Consider the following 17,203-nt stretch of genomic DNA (forward strand, 5'->3'; position numbering starts at 1 on the left):
GGAATGAAACAGTCAATGTTTAGATTTAAAAATCATCCTAACTAGGCATCTAAGGGTACGTCTACACTATCTGCTGGATCAGAGTGCAGTGATCGATCTATTGGGGACTGATTTATTGCATCTAGTGTAGACACGATAAATCAATCCTTGATTGTTCTGCCACTGACTCCTGTACTCCACCGCGGCGAGAGGTGGAAGTGGAGTCAACGGGGTAGCGGCAGCAGTTGACCTTGCGCCGTGAGGACACTAGGTAAGTCGACCTAAGACACATTGACTTCAGCTACGCTATTCTCGTAGCTGAAGTTGCAAGGTCGATTCCCTCTCCCTCCCGCCCCCAGCAATGTAGACCAGGCCAAAGTTAACACCTCATCAAGATGAATGGAGCAGTTCAGATCTCAGATACTGCTCAGGCTCAAACATCTCTGCATCAGTTAACACCAAAAACAAACTGTTTCTTCACAGATTCTGGAGAACAAGATATCAGCTTCAGAGAGGTGTTAGTACATTGTTATGCACCAGCTTTGTTGTCACCCACTTTCCTAAGTTCAAACACATAGATCTGAACAGTGTTAGGCTTGGAAGGGCACCAGAAACAATGGAACCAACCCAACTGGTATTACAGTCTTAATATTTTGCACTCCTATATCACATTTTATCTGTAAGTTAATACAAACAAAGAAACTGCCACACTTGAGCAGCAAACCAGTGTCTATGTAGTTCAATCTCCAGTCTCCAACAGTGGCTAGCATCAGATGCTTCGGAAGACATAACCCTGCAGTAGGCAATTATGGGATAACTTGACACCCCCCACACACCCAGGAAAAAAAAAGTTTCCTCCCTTCATCATTAGGAGGAAAATTACCTCCTTACAGTTTATGCACTTCCTTCCAAAGCTAGTGTGTTGTTTTTTTTTTAAATATTTACTCTTCATTTAAATATACTTGTTATCCATATAATTATTTAATCCTTTTTTCAACCCTGTTATCCTCTGGGGCTCAAAGATGTCTTGTGGCAACAAGATCAGGTCTAATTGTCCGCTGTCTGACAGTATTTTCTTCTGTCAGTTTTGTTACCTTGCAAGTCCACTGAATGCTCACCTGTACTTCTGTGGGAAAGGGGGAATAAAAGTTTCCAATCTACTCCTTTGTACCATTCATTATGCATTTATTATATTCTGCTCTCTTATTTGTCTCTTCTCTAAAACAAACAAGTTTGGAAGACTCGGCGCTTCCCACTAAGTCAAAAGGTGCTCAACATTCTCTCAGTCAGGGCATTTTAATGTTTGAGTCTCTATTAAGAAGTCTAACTTTAGGTACCTGTTTTTGAAAATTTTGACCTGTGTGCTTTACGGGGGTAGAAAAAAAAGTGTCCCGATTTTATAGCAGTAGAAATTGAAGCAGAGCAAGGCAATACTAGTATATTGCTTATCCTGGAAACACAAGCATGTCACTTGTAAACCCCAACAAACTTCCCCTCTTCCCTCCATTTAGCTTGCTTCACAGAAGACTGAAAAAAAGGAGGAAATCTGTGACAGACATTTATGAGACACCTACACACTTGCATTTAAGTGCCAAGACTAAGAGAAGAGAACCTGCAGGCGATAGGTGAAAAAAGTTCATATTTCTTTTACCAAAAGAAAAGTGGATGCATGCATTCTATGATTTCCTTTATGAATAGCAGAAATGCAATCACACATGTATGCTGTAGCAGTAATTGTATGTATACAAACGTACCATCCATCTACCAGCCCTTCATTGACAAACCAGGTGAGCTTTCTTTTAGATAGCACAGTGTTGTTGAGGTTTAGACGACTGTACTCCCAGATATATGGCTTCCTTATGCCCAAGGCTTCAATGATCCAGTAGAACTGCTCATCTCTGTCATGGTATTCTGTTGTTCTTAATGCATGTGTGACACCTTCAATACTGTCAACAATGGGGCAGGCAAAGTCATATGTAGGATAAACACTAAAAAGAAAGAAGAGCTTAAATTAATAAGCCAGGAAAAGAATATACATAGTTTAACTGCATCTGAAAACCATATCCATAAAACTAAACTGCATCTGAAAACCATATCCATAAAACTAAATACTCTCCGTATTTTACAATCACTCAAAAATTCTTAAAATGGTCACCAGAACTCCATCAAGAATTAGTTAAAACAGCACATCTGATACTGAGCTCTTCTATAAAAAAGACCCAAACAAATTAAAATATATTAAATGACATTTTATAAGCAAAGTCAAAACTATCAAATAATTCAATCCCTCAATATTTTAAAAAAAAAAGATAAGAAAAAATTTTCAACACCTACATTTTCCCCTACACCTAGTCCCAATAGTATCATAAAAAAGATATACATGTTCAGGCCATAGTTTAAACTTCAACAATCAGAGATTACTACAACAGAGGCAGTGATTTGTCAATTACAAGTGTGTGATCATGCCTCTGTTTTAAATGCATTTCTCCCAAGAGCCAAAGCCACCATTTTAGTTCAACATCCATATCAAGTCAAGATTTGCCATCTGTTGAAGCTATAGCAGTGGGAAGAGCGGGTGGAAACAGGTGTTTCAAGCAAGGAATAAACTAGCATTCTGCAAATAGTCTTAGTTCAATGCACATGAAGTAACTCTTCATAGTGCATGAAAAGAATAGTTGCTATGAAAGTGCAGTTGCCACTCAGCTAAATAGGTCACGGACACCACTTCACATTAAAGTGTAACCTTCAAAGTTTTTTAAATCGAGAGATTAAGTACAAACATAATCCAATTGTTTGTCTGCTTGTAATACAGGCAAGCAAAGTGGTTTGCCAAGATTTCTTAAGAAAAATGATATTCATCACATGTGGAGAGATTTTTTTTTTAATGGCCCAGCTTACAAAGACATGAGAATAGGGACCAGTTATAGAATTTTCAGTTATGAAATGCTGGCAAGAGCTCATCATCAGTTATCAACATCAGTTAGGAAATGCTGGCAAGAGCTCACGTTTTAAATATCTTCTGAAGAAGTTTTATCGTTTCTACAAGGAGATTAGCTACACATTCTGGTTGAGAAAATGCAAGCAACTCCCAGTAGTTAAAAAAGAAACCTGCTGAAGAGTAGAAAAGAAGCATACCAAGGTCAATATTAATAGAAAGTGAACATACTTGTAGTTACTTGCAGTGCGTGGGTGTGGTTGGTTTTTGCAACGATAAAGGGTTGGGTCTCTCATACACCCATTGTTACTATTCATGTCTATTTTTGCTCGTAGACAACACATTTGTCCACATTCTGTTCCCTTTTTCATTTCTTCCCACATTTGTAGATTCTTCTCAACAGCTACCAAACAAAAAGTGTAATACTTTAAGTTACCTAAGGTATTTCTGACCAGTCTCTAGCACCATATTTTGTTATTGACATTGTCAAACATCAAAGTTATTGTTGCATGTGTTTAGATCCAATATCAAACAGTCCAGCATTCCTCACACACTGGTAGGTGAGAGTAAGATTGTACAGTACATATGTACTGTGAACATACATAGATGTAATAAACTAGTGTGTAACAACAAGTTTCTTGAGTCTTTTAGTCTTGAAGGGCACGGCACCGAGGACCTCAGTGTTCCTACTGGCTTGTTAAGTACTCACAGTATACAATTAAAACTAAAGATACGTGGGAAGATTAACAATAGAATGAAACAAGATTATATTCCACTGATAAAGATAACAGGGTCAGGAGAAGAGCCATAAAGCATCTTACAGTTATTTCTGTGTTTAGATTCTATTCTCTGCTCACGCTCCATTTTCATTTGTTCTGCAGGAGTATCATCCACATACGCCTTCCCTTCTTGAATAAGCTTCTCAGCATATTTCATTATAGTTTCAAAGTGATCTGAGGTATATGTAAATTGATCTGGTTTGATGTGCAGCATTGCAACGTCTTCCAGGATAACCTGCAAAGAGCTATACTGTAATATTCAGACATGCAGAGAAGCTTTCTAACTCTATGCCAAGCTCCTTCTGAGTTTAATGTCTCCATTTGCCAAAGGCAGCAGTAAGAACCATTGACACACAATGGCACACATGAAAATCAACTGGCTCATTAAATTCATAGTACTGAAGTTATCAAAGGGATACATGGGTAGTGATTGCTATCAAACAGGAGAATGACATCAGCTCCTCCAGGGGAGGATGGGACAAGGAAGTGAGAGGAAAAACTGGCAACAAGTTCTTCTTGCTGTACATTTAATAGACCAGGGGTAGAGAACCCTTTTTCTATCAGGGGTCACTGACTCAAGGGGAGAAAAAAAAAGGCAAGCAGTCCTGGGCCACACACAACCCCATGATGGGGTGCAGAGGCTCGGGGTTTCTCCCTGCAGCAGGGTGAGCCAGCACTCACTGCTCCAGCCCTGCAAGGGGGCAGGGATGGAGGCGGCTTCCCCTAGATTCCTGCATGGGTCCAGAAATGAGAGGTTTAGGGTGCAGGAGGGGGCTCTGGACTGGGGCAGGGAGTTGGGGTGCAGGAGAGGGTGAGAGCTCCAGCTGGGGCTGGGAATAAGGGGTTTGGGGTGCAGGAGGGGACTCCACGCTGGGGCCAAAGAGTTTGGAGTGTGGGAGCAAGCTCAGGGCAGGGGTGCAGGTGGTGGTTCTCGGTACGGGCTCCAGGAGGCGGTTGTGGGGGTTCAGGGTCTGGGAGAGAGTTAGGGTGCAGGAGGGGGTTCTGATCTGGGCTGGGGGGGTTGGGGTGCGAGCTCCAGCCGGCCAGCGTTCACCCCAGTTGGCAGTGCAACAGGGCTAAAGCAGGCTCCCTACCTACCATGGCTCCACACTGCTCCCAGAAAAGAGGGACTAGGATGCTCTGCGCAGCGCATGCTGCACACAGGTGCTGCCCTCACAGCTCCCATTGGCTGGGAATCACAGCCAATGGAAGCTGCGGAGCTGGCCTTAGTGGCAGTGTGAGGAGTTTCCCTGGTCGTCCCTGCTCCTAGGGGCCATAGGGACATGCCAGTCACTTCCAGGAGCTCGTGGAGCAAACTGGACTTTTAACAGCCTGGCAACCTCAGCTTCCCCTGGTATGGGGACGGAGAGGGTGCCAAAGCTTAAGGCTTCCAGCCCACGGCACAAAGACTTGCTATGGACCGGATGAAATGAAGCAGTGGGCCAGATCTGACCTGCAGACGATAGGTTCCCCACCCCTGTAGTAGACTGAGAATAGTGCAAGCCTCCTATATGATGATGAATCCTGAGACTGGAAGTGGCAGGAAATCATACATATTCTTCTCTTTCTTTCACCTCATGGATGCCACAAAATACTGAAAAGGTGGCAGCAAGAATAAGTTATTAAAAAGCTTCAATTGTATTGGACACCTAGGAAATTTCCTAGTGTGGATTTGCGATTTTTGTTACTAAAAGTTATTGTCACTGAAGCCATTGTATTTAAGATTACAAAAGCTTTTAAAATAGTACCATGATTGCCATGTGTGATTAGGTCAAGTAACATAGCAGAGTCTATAAACCGAATGACAACAGATTTACATGGATTGAATACAGATTATAAATACTAGAGGAGGGACAAGAAAGAATGGGGAAAATCATCGAATAATTAGGCTACTGGACCAAAAGCTCTTTGGTTTTTAAGGCAACTATGGGATGGCTTGGAAGAGTTTTCATGCAAAGTTAAATACTACTGTTCTACAGAGCCCCCCTGAAGTAGCAAGCCTGCCTATGGTTCTAATTTTGAATTGATTTTTCCAATGAATCGTTTCCACTGTTCTCTTACTGTACCTTTTCAAAGTCTTCTTTTTCTTTTTCAGGATTTGTGTCATCAAACCTCATGATGAGTTTTCCTTTAAAGTTAACCTGATAATGCTGATTTAGCAGAGCAGCTTTTGCATGACCAATATGTAAATAACTAAAAATAAAGACATTTCAGAAAACAAGGTTAACATGGCAGCAGATTAATTTACATTTCTTTTGTAGGATATAGTCCGTTGGGATCTAAGGGGGAAATGGCGAATAAGTTAAAACTTAAAACAAATCAACCACCAAAAGCTATTTTATATTTACTGAAATATTGAACATTTATTAAAGCAATTTAATATTATATATAGATATAGATAGCTACATAGTATATACCATCATCTGTCAGATTTTCTCTCTCAAAGCTAGGGCTTCATAATGCACCTGAAGATATGACCAAAACTACTCTTTGCAACATTATAAACTGTTTTAGTATTAGTGTACACTGAATTTGATTTTAACTTGAATAATAAAAAACTAATCTTTTTAAAATTCGCATTTTAAAGAGTTCACAACATTCTGAAACGCTTGCACTGAGTAATCGTCAGAACACTGGGGAATTCAGATGGGTTAGTGAATTCCATCATACGGTAGCAGAGGTATCCAAGAACTTGGATAAATCCAAATCCACAAAAGTATATGAACTGTACTTCTACAGATTATTTCGTTTTTCCAGAAGTTTACAGATGGCAGTGGGAATCTTCCCCTCAGAATACCCTATACATTCCAAAAACCAAACTATCTTCTTTTATGGTTCTCTCATGCACACCATTTGTAAAGTTACATGCATATACAATATTAGTAGTACTCAAATAGCAAGATTTATATCTGATCATCAGAATGAGAAACAGTACTGCAAAGTCTGAAACAAGTCATAAGATGCTGGGTAACCAGCCTACAGAAAAAATGCATTGAACAGCAATTTTACACTTTATCAAATCCATCTAAGAGAAAATGGGACATAGAAAGTAACTGGAAAACAACATTATATGGAGTTGGTGATGGTACTTTTAGTGCTCTTTTTACTGTTATTTATGGGGTGAGGTTCTAAGTAAAGGACAGCTTTGGTAAGAGTAAACCTTTGCTAGTGAAAACATTTTAGAAAACATCTGGAACTGACTTTGAAAATTCTCTTTTGTTATGGAAATCACCTCTAAGACACTGTTCATCCTTGACTAAACACATGACCATCAGGGCAGGAGAGAGCCTTGAATTCAGTTATTAAAAACACACTAATCTGGTAACTATTTCCAAGATAAAACACAATCCCTCTCCTGTCTTACAGTTTTTGAAAGGAATGTGGGTTAAAACAGGTCATCTTACCCACTGGCTTCAGGAGGAAACCGAACAATGACCTTCCCCATCTCTGCACCTGGGAGTTCCACAAATTTCCCAACATCTTGTTTCTTTTCTGTTGCCTTAAAAATTAAGGATTACCCCATTAAATATCTTACACAAGCTGTACGATACACACACTTAAAGCATGTTTCTTCTCTGAAAGGAGACTGAAAAATGGCAACCTGGGGCCCCTTGCTCAGATGACTTTCATATTATGCTTGTTCAGTTTCAAAGTTAGAAGGTGAGATCTGCAAGCTTGATCTGGAATTAGAAAGTCCAAATGGATTTTCTGTTTCTCACTACAAGAAAGAAAATTTCCGAAAGCCAAGTTTCATGCTCAGTTATCCCACTGCCTTCAAATAGAACTTGGTTAACAACTCTGTTGATCTCATTCTACCATAGATAGCTTTGCAGTACAAACAAAAATTGTAAAAACACTTGTTACTAAAGCAAGCAGACTGAACTCTGAATACAAATATGAAGTATCTGAGTAACAGATGCCATTTTTACACAGTCGCTTTCCCAGAGCTGACCCACCCTATCAGTATCCATGCACATTTGGGGATGAAATTACTTAGGTAACTGTTTTATAATATTTTTTAAAGCCTTTGGTTTACAATATAAATAATTCCCTTTAACATACTTTCTAAAGTGAGCTACCGGAAGAAGATACAAACTTACTATAATTCACAAACAGAACAGCCACCTTCACTGTATAATTAGAACAAAGCTTACCTCTTTGGTCTTTGACACAACTGCAGCCCACTTGGTACCCACTGATTGAAAGGCACACTGTGCCTCAAGAAAGCCATACCAGCGCTTCATATGGACTGGAGCCTTGTTTTGCTCCAACTGTTCTTGCCATGCACTACTGCCTGTTGGGAAACAAATTCTGGTTTTAAAATTGTAACCTTATAACTAGAATAGCTGGACTTCTAGTAACATTCATTTTTAAAGTGACAATGTGGATTAAAAATAGGCTGCACCATTTTCACATCTCAACCAGCTGTGAAAAAGTGATACTTCTTTACCATAGATAAACTGGGTAAAAACAATGCATTTACTTTAGGAGACTCTGCAATCTTTCCTAATGTCTCCAGAGAAAAAAGATGTGAACCTCTTCGTATTTCACCTACATCCACATTAGAGCTAATTATAGAAACTAAAGCTATTGGTGATATGGCCATGCCACCCCCATGAATACAATAGTTAAAAAAAAAGTTAGATGGTCAAAAAACATAGCAGCAGCCATTCTCCAACTGGATGTCGAACTTACACGCAATGAAAGCACACAAACCGAGCAAAATTAGATTGCTCCCTCTAATAATAACAACACAGTCTAATTAAATATTTTTGTAGATTTCAGGGATAATTTACACCCTGGTTAGAGTCAGGTGCAAAATATTAGCCTAGAATATATTTTCATATCTGAGAAGAAAAAAAATCCAGGAAAAACTGATATTTTAATAGAAAGTGACCAAAGACACTCAAATTTATGGTGTAGTGATTTCTCATTAAATTTCTTAAACATCATTTTTTATCAAGACACGTAAAACCCTCATGCTTACCAGATCTTACTCTTACAAAATTCTCCTTATTAAAAATAATTGCAGAAACTGGAGACTAAAAGGGAACAGATTTTAGCATTGTATCACATTTGCAAACCTGTGAGCACAACTGTATAATTAATACCTTTTAGTACAGCCCAGACACACAAATCTGCCAGACTCAGGGAGTTTCCAACCAAGTAGGTCCTCAGAGACAGACAGTGATTAAGCTCAAGGAGTGCTGAACCAAACTGGGCACTAGTAGATAACTTTGTCGCGCTGAATTCCAGCCAATGGTCAATCTAATTTTAAGGAGCAAAGAGGTCAACATCATATTTAACACAAAAACCCCTTTAAAGTAATAGAAATTCTTGCTGGTCAAAAAACCACATCCAAGTCTATCATTCACAGAAAGTGGGCAGTAATATAAAATACATGGCTCTGAATATAAAATCATAGAATCACAGAAGTGCAGGACTGGAAGGGACCTCAAGAGATTATCTAGTCCAGTCTCCTGCACTAAAGGCAGGACTGCATAATATACTCCTGGGGGAATCCTGTGCCACTGTTCATGGGCAGAATTCACATGTCCTGCAGATTTTTTTTCCTTTGCAGAAAATACATGCGCCAGAAAGGCTCTACAGTTACAGCTTTCACCCAGCAGGGGTGCTGTGGCACCAGAACAGAGGCAGCAGGCTCACCAGCCGTAGTAGTTAAACACCCAAAAGGGAGAGAGCAGAGGCTGTGTTCCTCACAGCGCCCTACCTGTAGGACTAGGTGAGGAAGCATGGGATATGGGAGAGGGGGACAGAGAGGAGGGCACAGAAGGCTGCTTAGGGGATGTCAGACTAGGGTTCAGAAGGGCTAGTGAGGGGGAATAGACTGGAGCAGAGGCTGAATAGGAGTGGGGGTGCAGGGCCACATGGGGATGGGAAGTGCAGAGCCATATGGGGATGGATGGCTGAGTGGGGGTGTAGGGCCACATGGGAACAGGGTTGGAGGGATGCTGAGTGACTGGGAGAGGCTAGTGGTCAGCCAGAGTCTGCAGGGGGAGGCTCCTCAACTCCCCCCTCACCCCCCCCGAAAAAAAACAACAACCCCAAACCTGTTCCATACTTCTCCCATACACAAAATAAACCTTCAGGTTCACTCCTACACTCTTTCCCAGCAATTACTTCCCTCTCCATCAGCTCCTCCATTACCCCTGACTTCTCCCCAAGCCTTTGTACTGCTTCTGAGGGGTGAGAGAAATATTTCTGTATTGTAGTTTAAATGAATTACTCAAAGTTCTGTTAATATACCTAGTAAGGAATCTATTTGTCAAAAAACATTTCCTGAATCTTTTTTCTTGTCTGTATTGTTACAGACATACTTGCTGACAGGTATATTGAAATAAATTATCAAAAGAATTGTAACTCGTGTGATTATATTGTGTTACCTTGGCAAATAAAATATACAGAATTTTAAAATACTGTGCGCAGAATTTTTAAATTTTTTGGAACAGAATTCCCCCAGGAATACACCAGTCTAAATGTTGTTGGTAACTCCATTGACTACTATGGAATTGCTTCAGAATGACAAGTGCAATGGATAGAATCTGGCCACTGATGTCCGGCAGTCTGAGATTTTGCCTTGGTCTAAAACATGCTTTTATGCTTTTGACTATGCTTTTAGATTGCACATTACAAAAAAAGTCACTATCTTCTTCAAACACTGCTGATACTTAAAGATTAATAAAAAGAATTCAAATTTTTCATGTACTGTCGTGAATCTAGAGCTGGGGTGGGCAAACTACAGCCCGTGGGCCGAGTCATTTTAAGCCTGCCTGGGGGGCTGCACCATGCGGCTTGACCACTCTCCAGCTCCTATGCACTCCAGTGGAAGCTGCAGGGTGGTGCCTGCAGATGAGGCAGTGTGCAAAGCTGCCTGGCCACGCCTCCGCATAGGAGACGGAGAAAGGACATGCCACTGCTTCTAAGAGCTGCCTCAGGTAAGGAGGTCAGGTGCTTGGAGTCTGCACCCCCTGAGCCTCTCCTCACACCTCCATCTCTGATCCCCCTTCTCCTCGATCCCAGCCTGGAGCATCCTCCTGCACCCCAAATCTCTCATCCCCAGCCCCACCCCAGAGCCCACACTCCCAGATGGAGCCTGCACCCCTTCCCGCACCCCCACCCCAGCTCTGATCCTGCTTCTGCCCTCCGAACCCCTGGATCCCATCCCAGAGCACCTTCATACACCCCAAACTCCTCATCCCTAGCACCACCCCAGAGCCCACCCCCCCAACCCCAAGTTTGTGAGCATTCATGGCCCGCCATACAATTTCTGTTCCCCGATGTGGCCCTTGGGCCAAAAAGTTTGCCCACCCCAATCTAGAGTTATTCCTTAATGTTAAGCGACAGTATTCCTGTTCCATTTGATTCCATTCATTCTTCCTGGCTGTATATTAGTGACCTGATGCACCATCCCCCATCTTTCACTTAAAAAACAAACAAACAAACAAAAACTAGTTTTTCCCACTGTATTCCCAACCTCCTCCTCCTCTCCTACCCCCACAAAAAGTTTACTCCAAGAAGGAAATAAAAATGTCCAAATTTAAAATCTATAATCAAGTAGTAAGGGCCAGATCCTCAAGTGGTATGAATAGACAACTCCACTGACTTCAGTGGAGCCATGCCCATTTACACCAGCTGAGGATCTGGCTCTAACATACAAACTTGATACCTCAGTTGCAAAGTATCTCTAAAAATCCTTCTAAATCCATTCCATATGTACACTGCAGTAGGAATTCTTCCAACAGCCAAGCTGACGTGGCAGGCACAGATGTCACAGGACTACGAAATTCAACTCTCTCATTTACAGTTACGTTCTAAAATATTCCCACCACAAATGCAGCTGTCTTAAAATTAGGCTTTGAGAAATGTTATTTTTGAAAAAAACCAATAGTTGGAAATTAAATGTATTGTATCAAAGTTACTGACCTTGCAAATGTGTTTTTGAACACTTAAGTCTTGCAGATATTCACAGTTCAAGTTCTATGGGTTAGGAAGTTAATTTATTTCACCACAAAAAGCTATAAACGATTAAAAATTCATAAGCAACGTAACAAAGCAGCACTTTTCTCTTACATGAAAAAGTAGGCAATTGCCAGGGTTGAAGATTGATCTCCATAGCCTTAAAAGAATATTGTAGGGTAGGTGTGGGTCAAACCCCTAATAACCCTAAACTCACTCAGTCAAAATGATTCTGTTACCACTATCAATCTCAGGCACCTAGTTTAAAATTCAACATATGGCTCTTCTGGGCTGAAGCCATGAAAAATTCCTCCTCAATTCCACATCATACCAAGTCCTGATAACTGTAATAACTTCATTTTGTTCATAAATGAACAAAGAGAACTAAGAAGGATCTCTTTGGGTTATGGAAACTTTAGATTCATCTCTAGGTTTAATTTTGAAGAAATTGTGGAAAATTTAGGACTCCCGGGGAAGGAATCCTGACAACTTGGCAAATGTCCACCCAGAGTTCCAGACCAGAATGCAGGCTGCCTGGCTATAGTGTGGAGACTGGGAATCATAAGCAATTTTTAGCCGAGAGCTCCATGAGGCAAAAAAGAAACAGTGTAGCAGTTGGTTGGGGTAAGAATTTGTGAAATCTCCACACAGGAACATATTTTATTTGTGCATAATTCACCCAGCAGTTCTGATGGAGGCCACAAGCAACAGCTCTGTTAGAAAAACAAATGGTACACAGAGGAAGTGATAGTATCAAAACTGAAGAGATGGAGAGAAAGAAATGTACACCCTGTCAGAGACCAGCACAGTTAGGAGCCATTGTGACTAATTTTCCCATGTTTAGATCCATGGTTGTGTGTAGTCGGAGGCAGTTTCACAAAAATGTAGCTTCAGCGGCCCAAGTAGTTGCACCATTTTTCTATATGAAGGTCCATCATTCAAGGGTTATGTAGGTAAATCCCCAAATGAGCAAAAATGCAACCATATGAAAAAAAATCAAGTATGAATGGCTGTTTCTCACCTCAGTGTGTTCCAGAAGATTAAAACCATATAGCCCTGCGGAAGTGGCAACTCTAGCCAGATAGCGAACTATGGAATTCACATCAGTGAACACAGCATGGCTATAAAAACAGAAAATTCAAGATGAAGTAATTTATTACTAGCAGTCTGAGTGTCATTATACATAAATAGTTCTAAAGAGTCACATGAACTGCAACACATTTCTAGGTGAAACAGTGGGCATAAAGCTACCAGAACAATAAGACAGCTAATCAATGGGACACGTGTTACCCTCCCCTCCCAGCTGGTCACACTATAAACCACTAAGGAAACTATTAACATAGATCAAACATTTTACTGGGGGGGGCTGGGGGGAGGATGGTGAAGGGAGAGAAGGGGAGAAAAAATAATTTACTTCAACTCACAATGAAATACTAGGTAACATTCTTCCCAGCTGTCCCTCCTCCCCAAATCAGAGTGCAGAGGTACTGCCTAGTCTCAAGCACCTAAGGAGTTAAATCAAGTTTTGCTTTCCCAAGTCCCTTCCTTGGACACTTGTGCAAAGAGGACTTTAAAAAGGGCTGCTGGAGAGACAAAAGAAGAGCACCTGGACGTATGCAGTGGTCCCTGCCCAGGCTTGTCTGTTACTCATTTTGCTTCTGGCACATGGCTACATTTATAAAGATTCACTCCTGCTGAACAGACTTTACTGCCTATAACTGTATTTTTGTTTCTACTCAGTTTTCCCATCAGCTTACATCAAATTCCAACAGAATTTTGCCATTCCTACATTTGTTACCTGCTGTCCGTACTGGGAGTAGAATTGTATAAGCTAGGGTTTATTTATTTTTTATTTCTATTACAATAGTGCCTAGAGATCCTAACCGAATTATGGCACCATAGCACCAGGCCCTGTGAACACATGGATTGAGAAAGTCCTTCCCACAATTACAATCTAAATAGCAAAGAAGCACAGAATGCCTCACCCTAACTACATCAACCCAAGCACATTATGTCCACATGGTATGGCACTTACATCGGCGGGAGCAAGGCTGTAGTGTAGATACTGACATAAGTAAGCAGCCTATTGTCAAACTGACTCTGCAGTGTAGACCAAGCCTTAGTGAGCTTGACCTTCATTCCTTGCACACTCCAAACTCCCACTCATGTCAGTGACAGTTTGAGTGCCCAAAGAATATATGATTGAACCCACAGAGACAAATACCAACGGAGGAAAAGAGGCACACTGTAAGTGTCGCAGACCTCTTTGTATTTCTGTATGTACTTGCAAACAGAGATTGATCTCAGAGAAGTACCTTTATATATCCTGCTATGAGAGAGGTTTGTAGAAGACATGCAAAGTATTGCTGATTTGATATTTTGGTTTCTGCTTAAGGGCACTGCAATTTTACATCTTCCTGTCTGAACTGTAGACTGGACCCAGGCTACTTAAATAATTTATAAGAAAAATATAACAGTGGTCAGACTGATTAATCCCTATAACAGTCCCCCACATATCAGAACTGAAGATTCAAATCCTGACATCTGATCTGGAGATCTTCTTGATTTATTAGCCATGGTAACCAGTCTTTAAAACAGGTTACTCCACTGTTCAGACTTATGAGATTTATATTATTAAAACTGACAATGAAATATCTGATTTCAAGGTTTGGTAACTCTCCCCTCCAGAACTTCTAGGCTCTGGGATTCGGAAGATCAATTTGTTTTTGATCATGCACAAATTACAGCATCTACGAATGTGCAATAAATCCTGTTGCTATATCATACTAGGGTCAGTTTCTTAAACAGAACTTTTCAACTGAGATTGACAAGTACATATGCATGCACAATATGCTTTCTCTAACAGCATGTCTGCCTGAAATAAAAGCAGTAAAAATGTTTGCTGCTGCTTTGCAACAGTCTGTAGTAACAGTCTACTTTGATTAGTAAGACTAGTGTGAACAGAATTCTGAACTGATATAGGGAAAGAATCCTGACACGTCCTGATCATGGTTGTAACATTTTCAAGTAACAAGAATTTTTTGTTATTTTTTTAGAAAACAATTAATACTTTTAGGACCAGACCTCTTCAACTTCCCTTCCTTTGGAGAAAGAAACCATGAATTTAGATTGTTCTTTCCAACTGGTTGGCAGGTAGCTCTGGAAGTGTCAGCCTATCAATAGCATACAGAAGACCACGTCCATGCTGATGCTATTAGCAAAAGCAATGGGAAGGAATTCTATGGAAAATGACATGAACTGATACAGCAGCAAAGCCAAAATTCCTTGAGGGAAAGCGCGGGGGGAGGGGGGGGCAAGGATTTGTGGCAATGTTATAAACAATTACAGGTCATTTGTACAAAAAGTTGCAAAACCATTCTGTGCAGAGATAATACAACAAATATCAGTCTCTCCCTCTCAAAGAATATCACCAAACAGAAATTGACATGCTAGACTGACTACATTTTGCTACCTAAGAGAAAAACCTGGGCTCTCAAAACACTATGCAAAGTCATCAAAGTTTAATAAAATAAATATCTTATTTTCAAACTGAATCCAGCTGGTAACCTTACTCATCAAAACACTATTTTACATCTTAAGTTACTTGATACTGTTCAGCTTATTGGTTGAAAAATTAGTTATAATCAGATTTTAACTGCACTTCAAAACATTCCTCTTAAGAAAAAGCAAGCTTAAAATGCAACCTGTTCTTGAAGGAAGGAAGTTGCTAATACTAATGATTTCCTGAAAAACAAAGTCTGAGATGTCTCTCAAATTGTGCCAAGACAAAGTAATCCCTGCTCCTCAATGTAATGGAATCCATTTACCGAGAGCATTAGTCCAAAACCAGTTTAGCTGATGCTTCTCAGACTACAATTACCATTTTAAGAGAGACCCATTACAGGAAATGAATTGTAAAGATGACTCTATACAGATGTACAGAGAAGAAGGTTAATGCAATCCTGTCAGATGAAATGATTCCTCAAGCAAGAATAATCGGAAATAGCAACCATTAGAAGGCTTGGAAGAATGTATTTTAGCATAATTTTCACAAATATTGATGTTTATTTTAAGATTCCTTAAAATCTGTATCAATTTAAATATTCACAGTTATGAATGGGTTTTTAGCAATTTTTCTGTTTTTGTTGATTTAAATTTTCACAGTTGCAGAAAATTACGGGGGGAGAGTCAGGCAATAAGTTATTTAACAGACACAGATTCTAAAAGTGAACACTGTATATCCATTAAAACACAAATTGTCAACATTGCGTCTAAATATACAAAGTAAATATCCTTAAATCAAACTAAAGTTCTCAAGTATTTTTCTTACTTTGCCTATCTGCACATTGATTATTTAGGGAAATATTTTTTTCATTTCACTGTTCACATGCACCATCAACCTTTACTGATAAAAACTGAATCCTTCCAACCCTAACCATAACCTGTTTGTACAAATTTAAAAATGTATTTGTTTAACACCCCATCTTTCCTGGGGGTGGGTGGAGGAAGAAATCAGAGTTTGAGTCCTGAGCTGTTTCAGGAGTGCAGAGGGGGAAAAGGAAGAGCACCTTGCTTCACACTCTAGCCAATCCTTCACCGCTGAAGCGAGGCCTGCTGCAATGCAGGGCCTTGCTGGGTGCGGACAGAGGAATATAAAGTTACTTTAAATTTTTACATGAAATCAGAAATAAAGAAGATTACTACATGAGTGCAGAAGTAAATTCAGGCAATTTCAAGTTTATTATTCCCATATGTGATGTACTATGTGGGTAAATACATTATCCAAAAATCAAAAAGTTAGTTAATAGCTGGTTATGGTTGCTTAAGGGGAACATCCATGCATACAAATGCTTAGGACAGAAGAAATATCTTTTTTTGAAGCTGTACAGAATTCCCTCCCCAATAACATTGTTATGCACACTAGTGTGTAGGAGAGTAATTCTGAAGGACAGATACATGCAGAAAGTCAAGTGAACATATTTATTTTGTAATTATGTACAAATGAGAAAAATAAGTAAGAAAAAATAGAGGCCCAGCTTCAATGTATATCCCAAATTAAGAAACACAGTAAAAGAACTAAAAAAGAGCCATCGTGGTTTAACAACCATGTAAAAGAAGCAGTGAGAGGTAAAAAGACCTCCTTTAAAAAGTGGAAGTCAAATCCTAGTGAAGCAAATAGAAAGGAACATAAACACTGCCAAATTAAGTTCAAGAGAGTAATAAGAAAACCCAAGGAGGAGTTTGAAGAATGGCTAGCCAAAAACTCCAAAGGTAATAACAAAACGTTTTTTAAGTACATCAGAAGCAGGAAGCCTGCTAAACAACCAGTGGGGCCCCTTGATGATCGAGATACAAAAAGAGCCCTTGAAAACAATAAAGTCACTGTGGAGAAACTAAATGAATTCTTTGCTTCAGTCTTCACGGCTGAGGATGTTAGGGAGATTCCCAAACCTGAACTGGCTTTTGTAGGGGGCAAATCTGAGGAACTGTCACAGATTGAAGTGTCACTAGAGGTGGTTTTGGAATTAACTGA

General features: G+C 40.1%; 1 protein-coding gene across 4 annotated transcripts in view; it reads right to left on the reverse strand.

The window, feature by feature from the left end:
• Nucleotides 1–17,203, reverse strand: part of EPRS1 (glutamyl-prolyl-tRNA synthetase 1) — a 59,882-nt gene that overhangs the window by 35,067 nt on the left and 7,612 nt on the right. For all 4 annotated transcript variants that reach the window (XM_032801271.2, XM_032801262.2, XM_032801254.2 and 1 more), the window contains exons 3-10: nt 12,692–12,791; nt 8,805–8,961; nt 7,848–7,987; nt 7,098–7,192; nt 5,760–5,886; nt 3,736–3,928; nt 3,146–3,317; nt 1,734–1,967 (exon numbers count right to left, since the gene is read on the reverse strand). In XM_032801271.2, coding sequence (XP_032657162.1) covers nt 1,734–1,967; nt 3,146–3,317; nt 3,736–3,928; nt 5,760–5,886; nt 7,098–7,192; nt 7,848–7,987; nt 8,805–8,961; nt 12,692–12,791 — 1,218 coding nt within the window. The remainder of the gene's footprint in view (nt 1–1,733; nt 1,968–3,145; nt 3,318–3,735; nt 3,929–5,759; nt 5,887–7,097; nt 7,193–7,847; nt 7,988–8,804; nt 8,962–12,691; nt 12,792–17,203) is intronic.

Source organism: Chelonoidis abingdonii, chromosome 3, assembly GCF_003597395.2.
Source record: "Chelonoidis abingdonii isolate Lonesome George chromosome 3, CheloAbing_2.0, whole genome shotgun sequence".
In the NCBI taxonomy this organism is placed as follows: domain Eukaryota; kingdom Metazoa; phylum Chordata; order Testudines; family Testudinidae; genus Chelonoidis; species Chelonoidis abingdonii.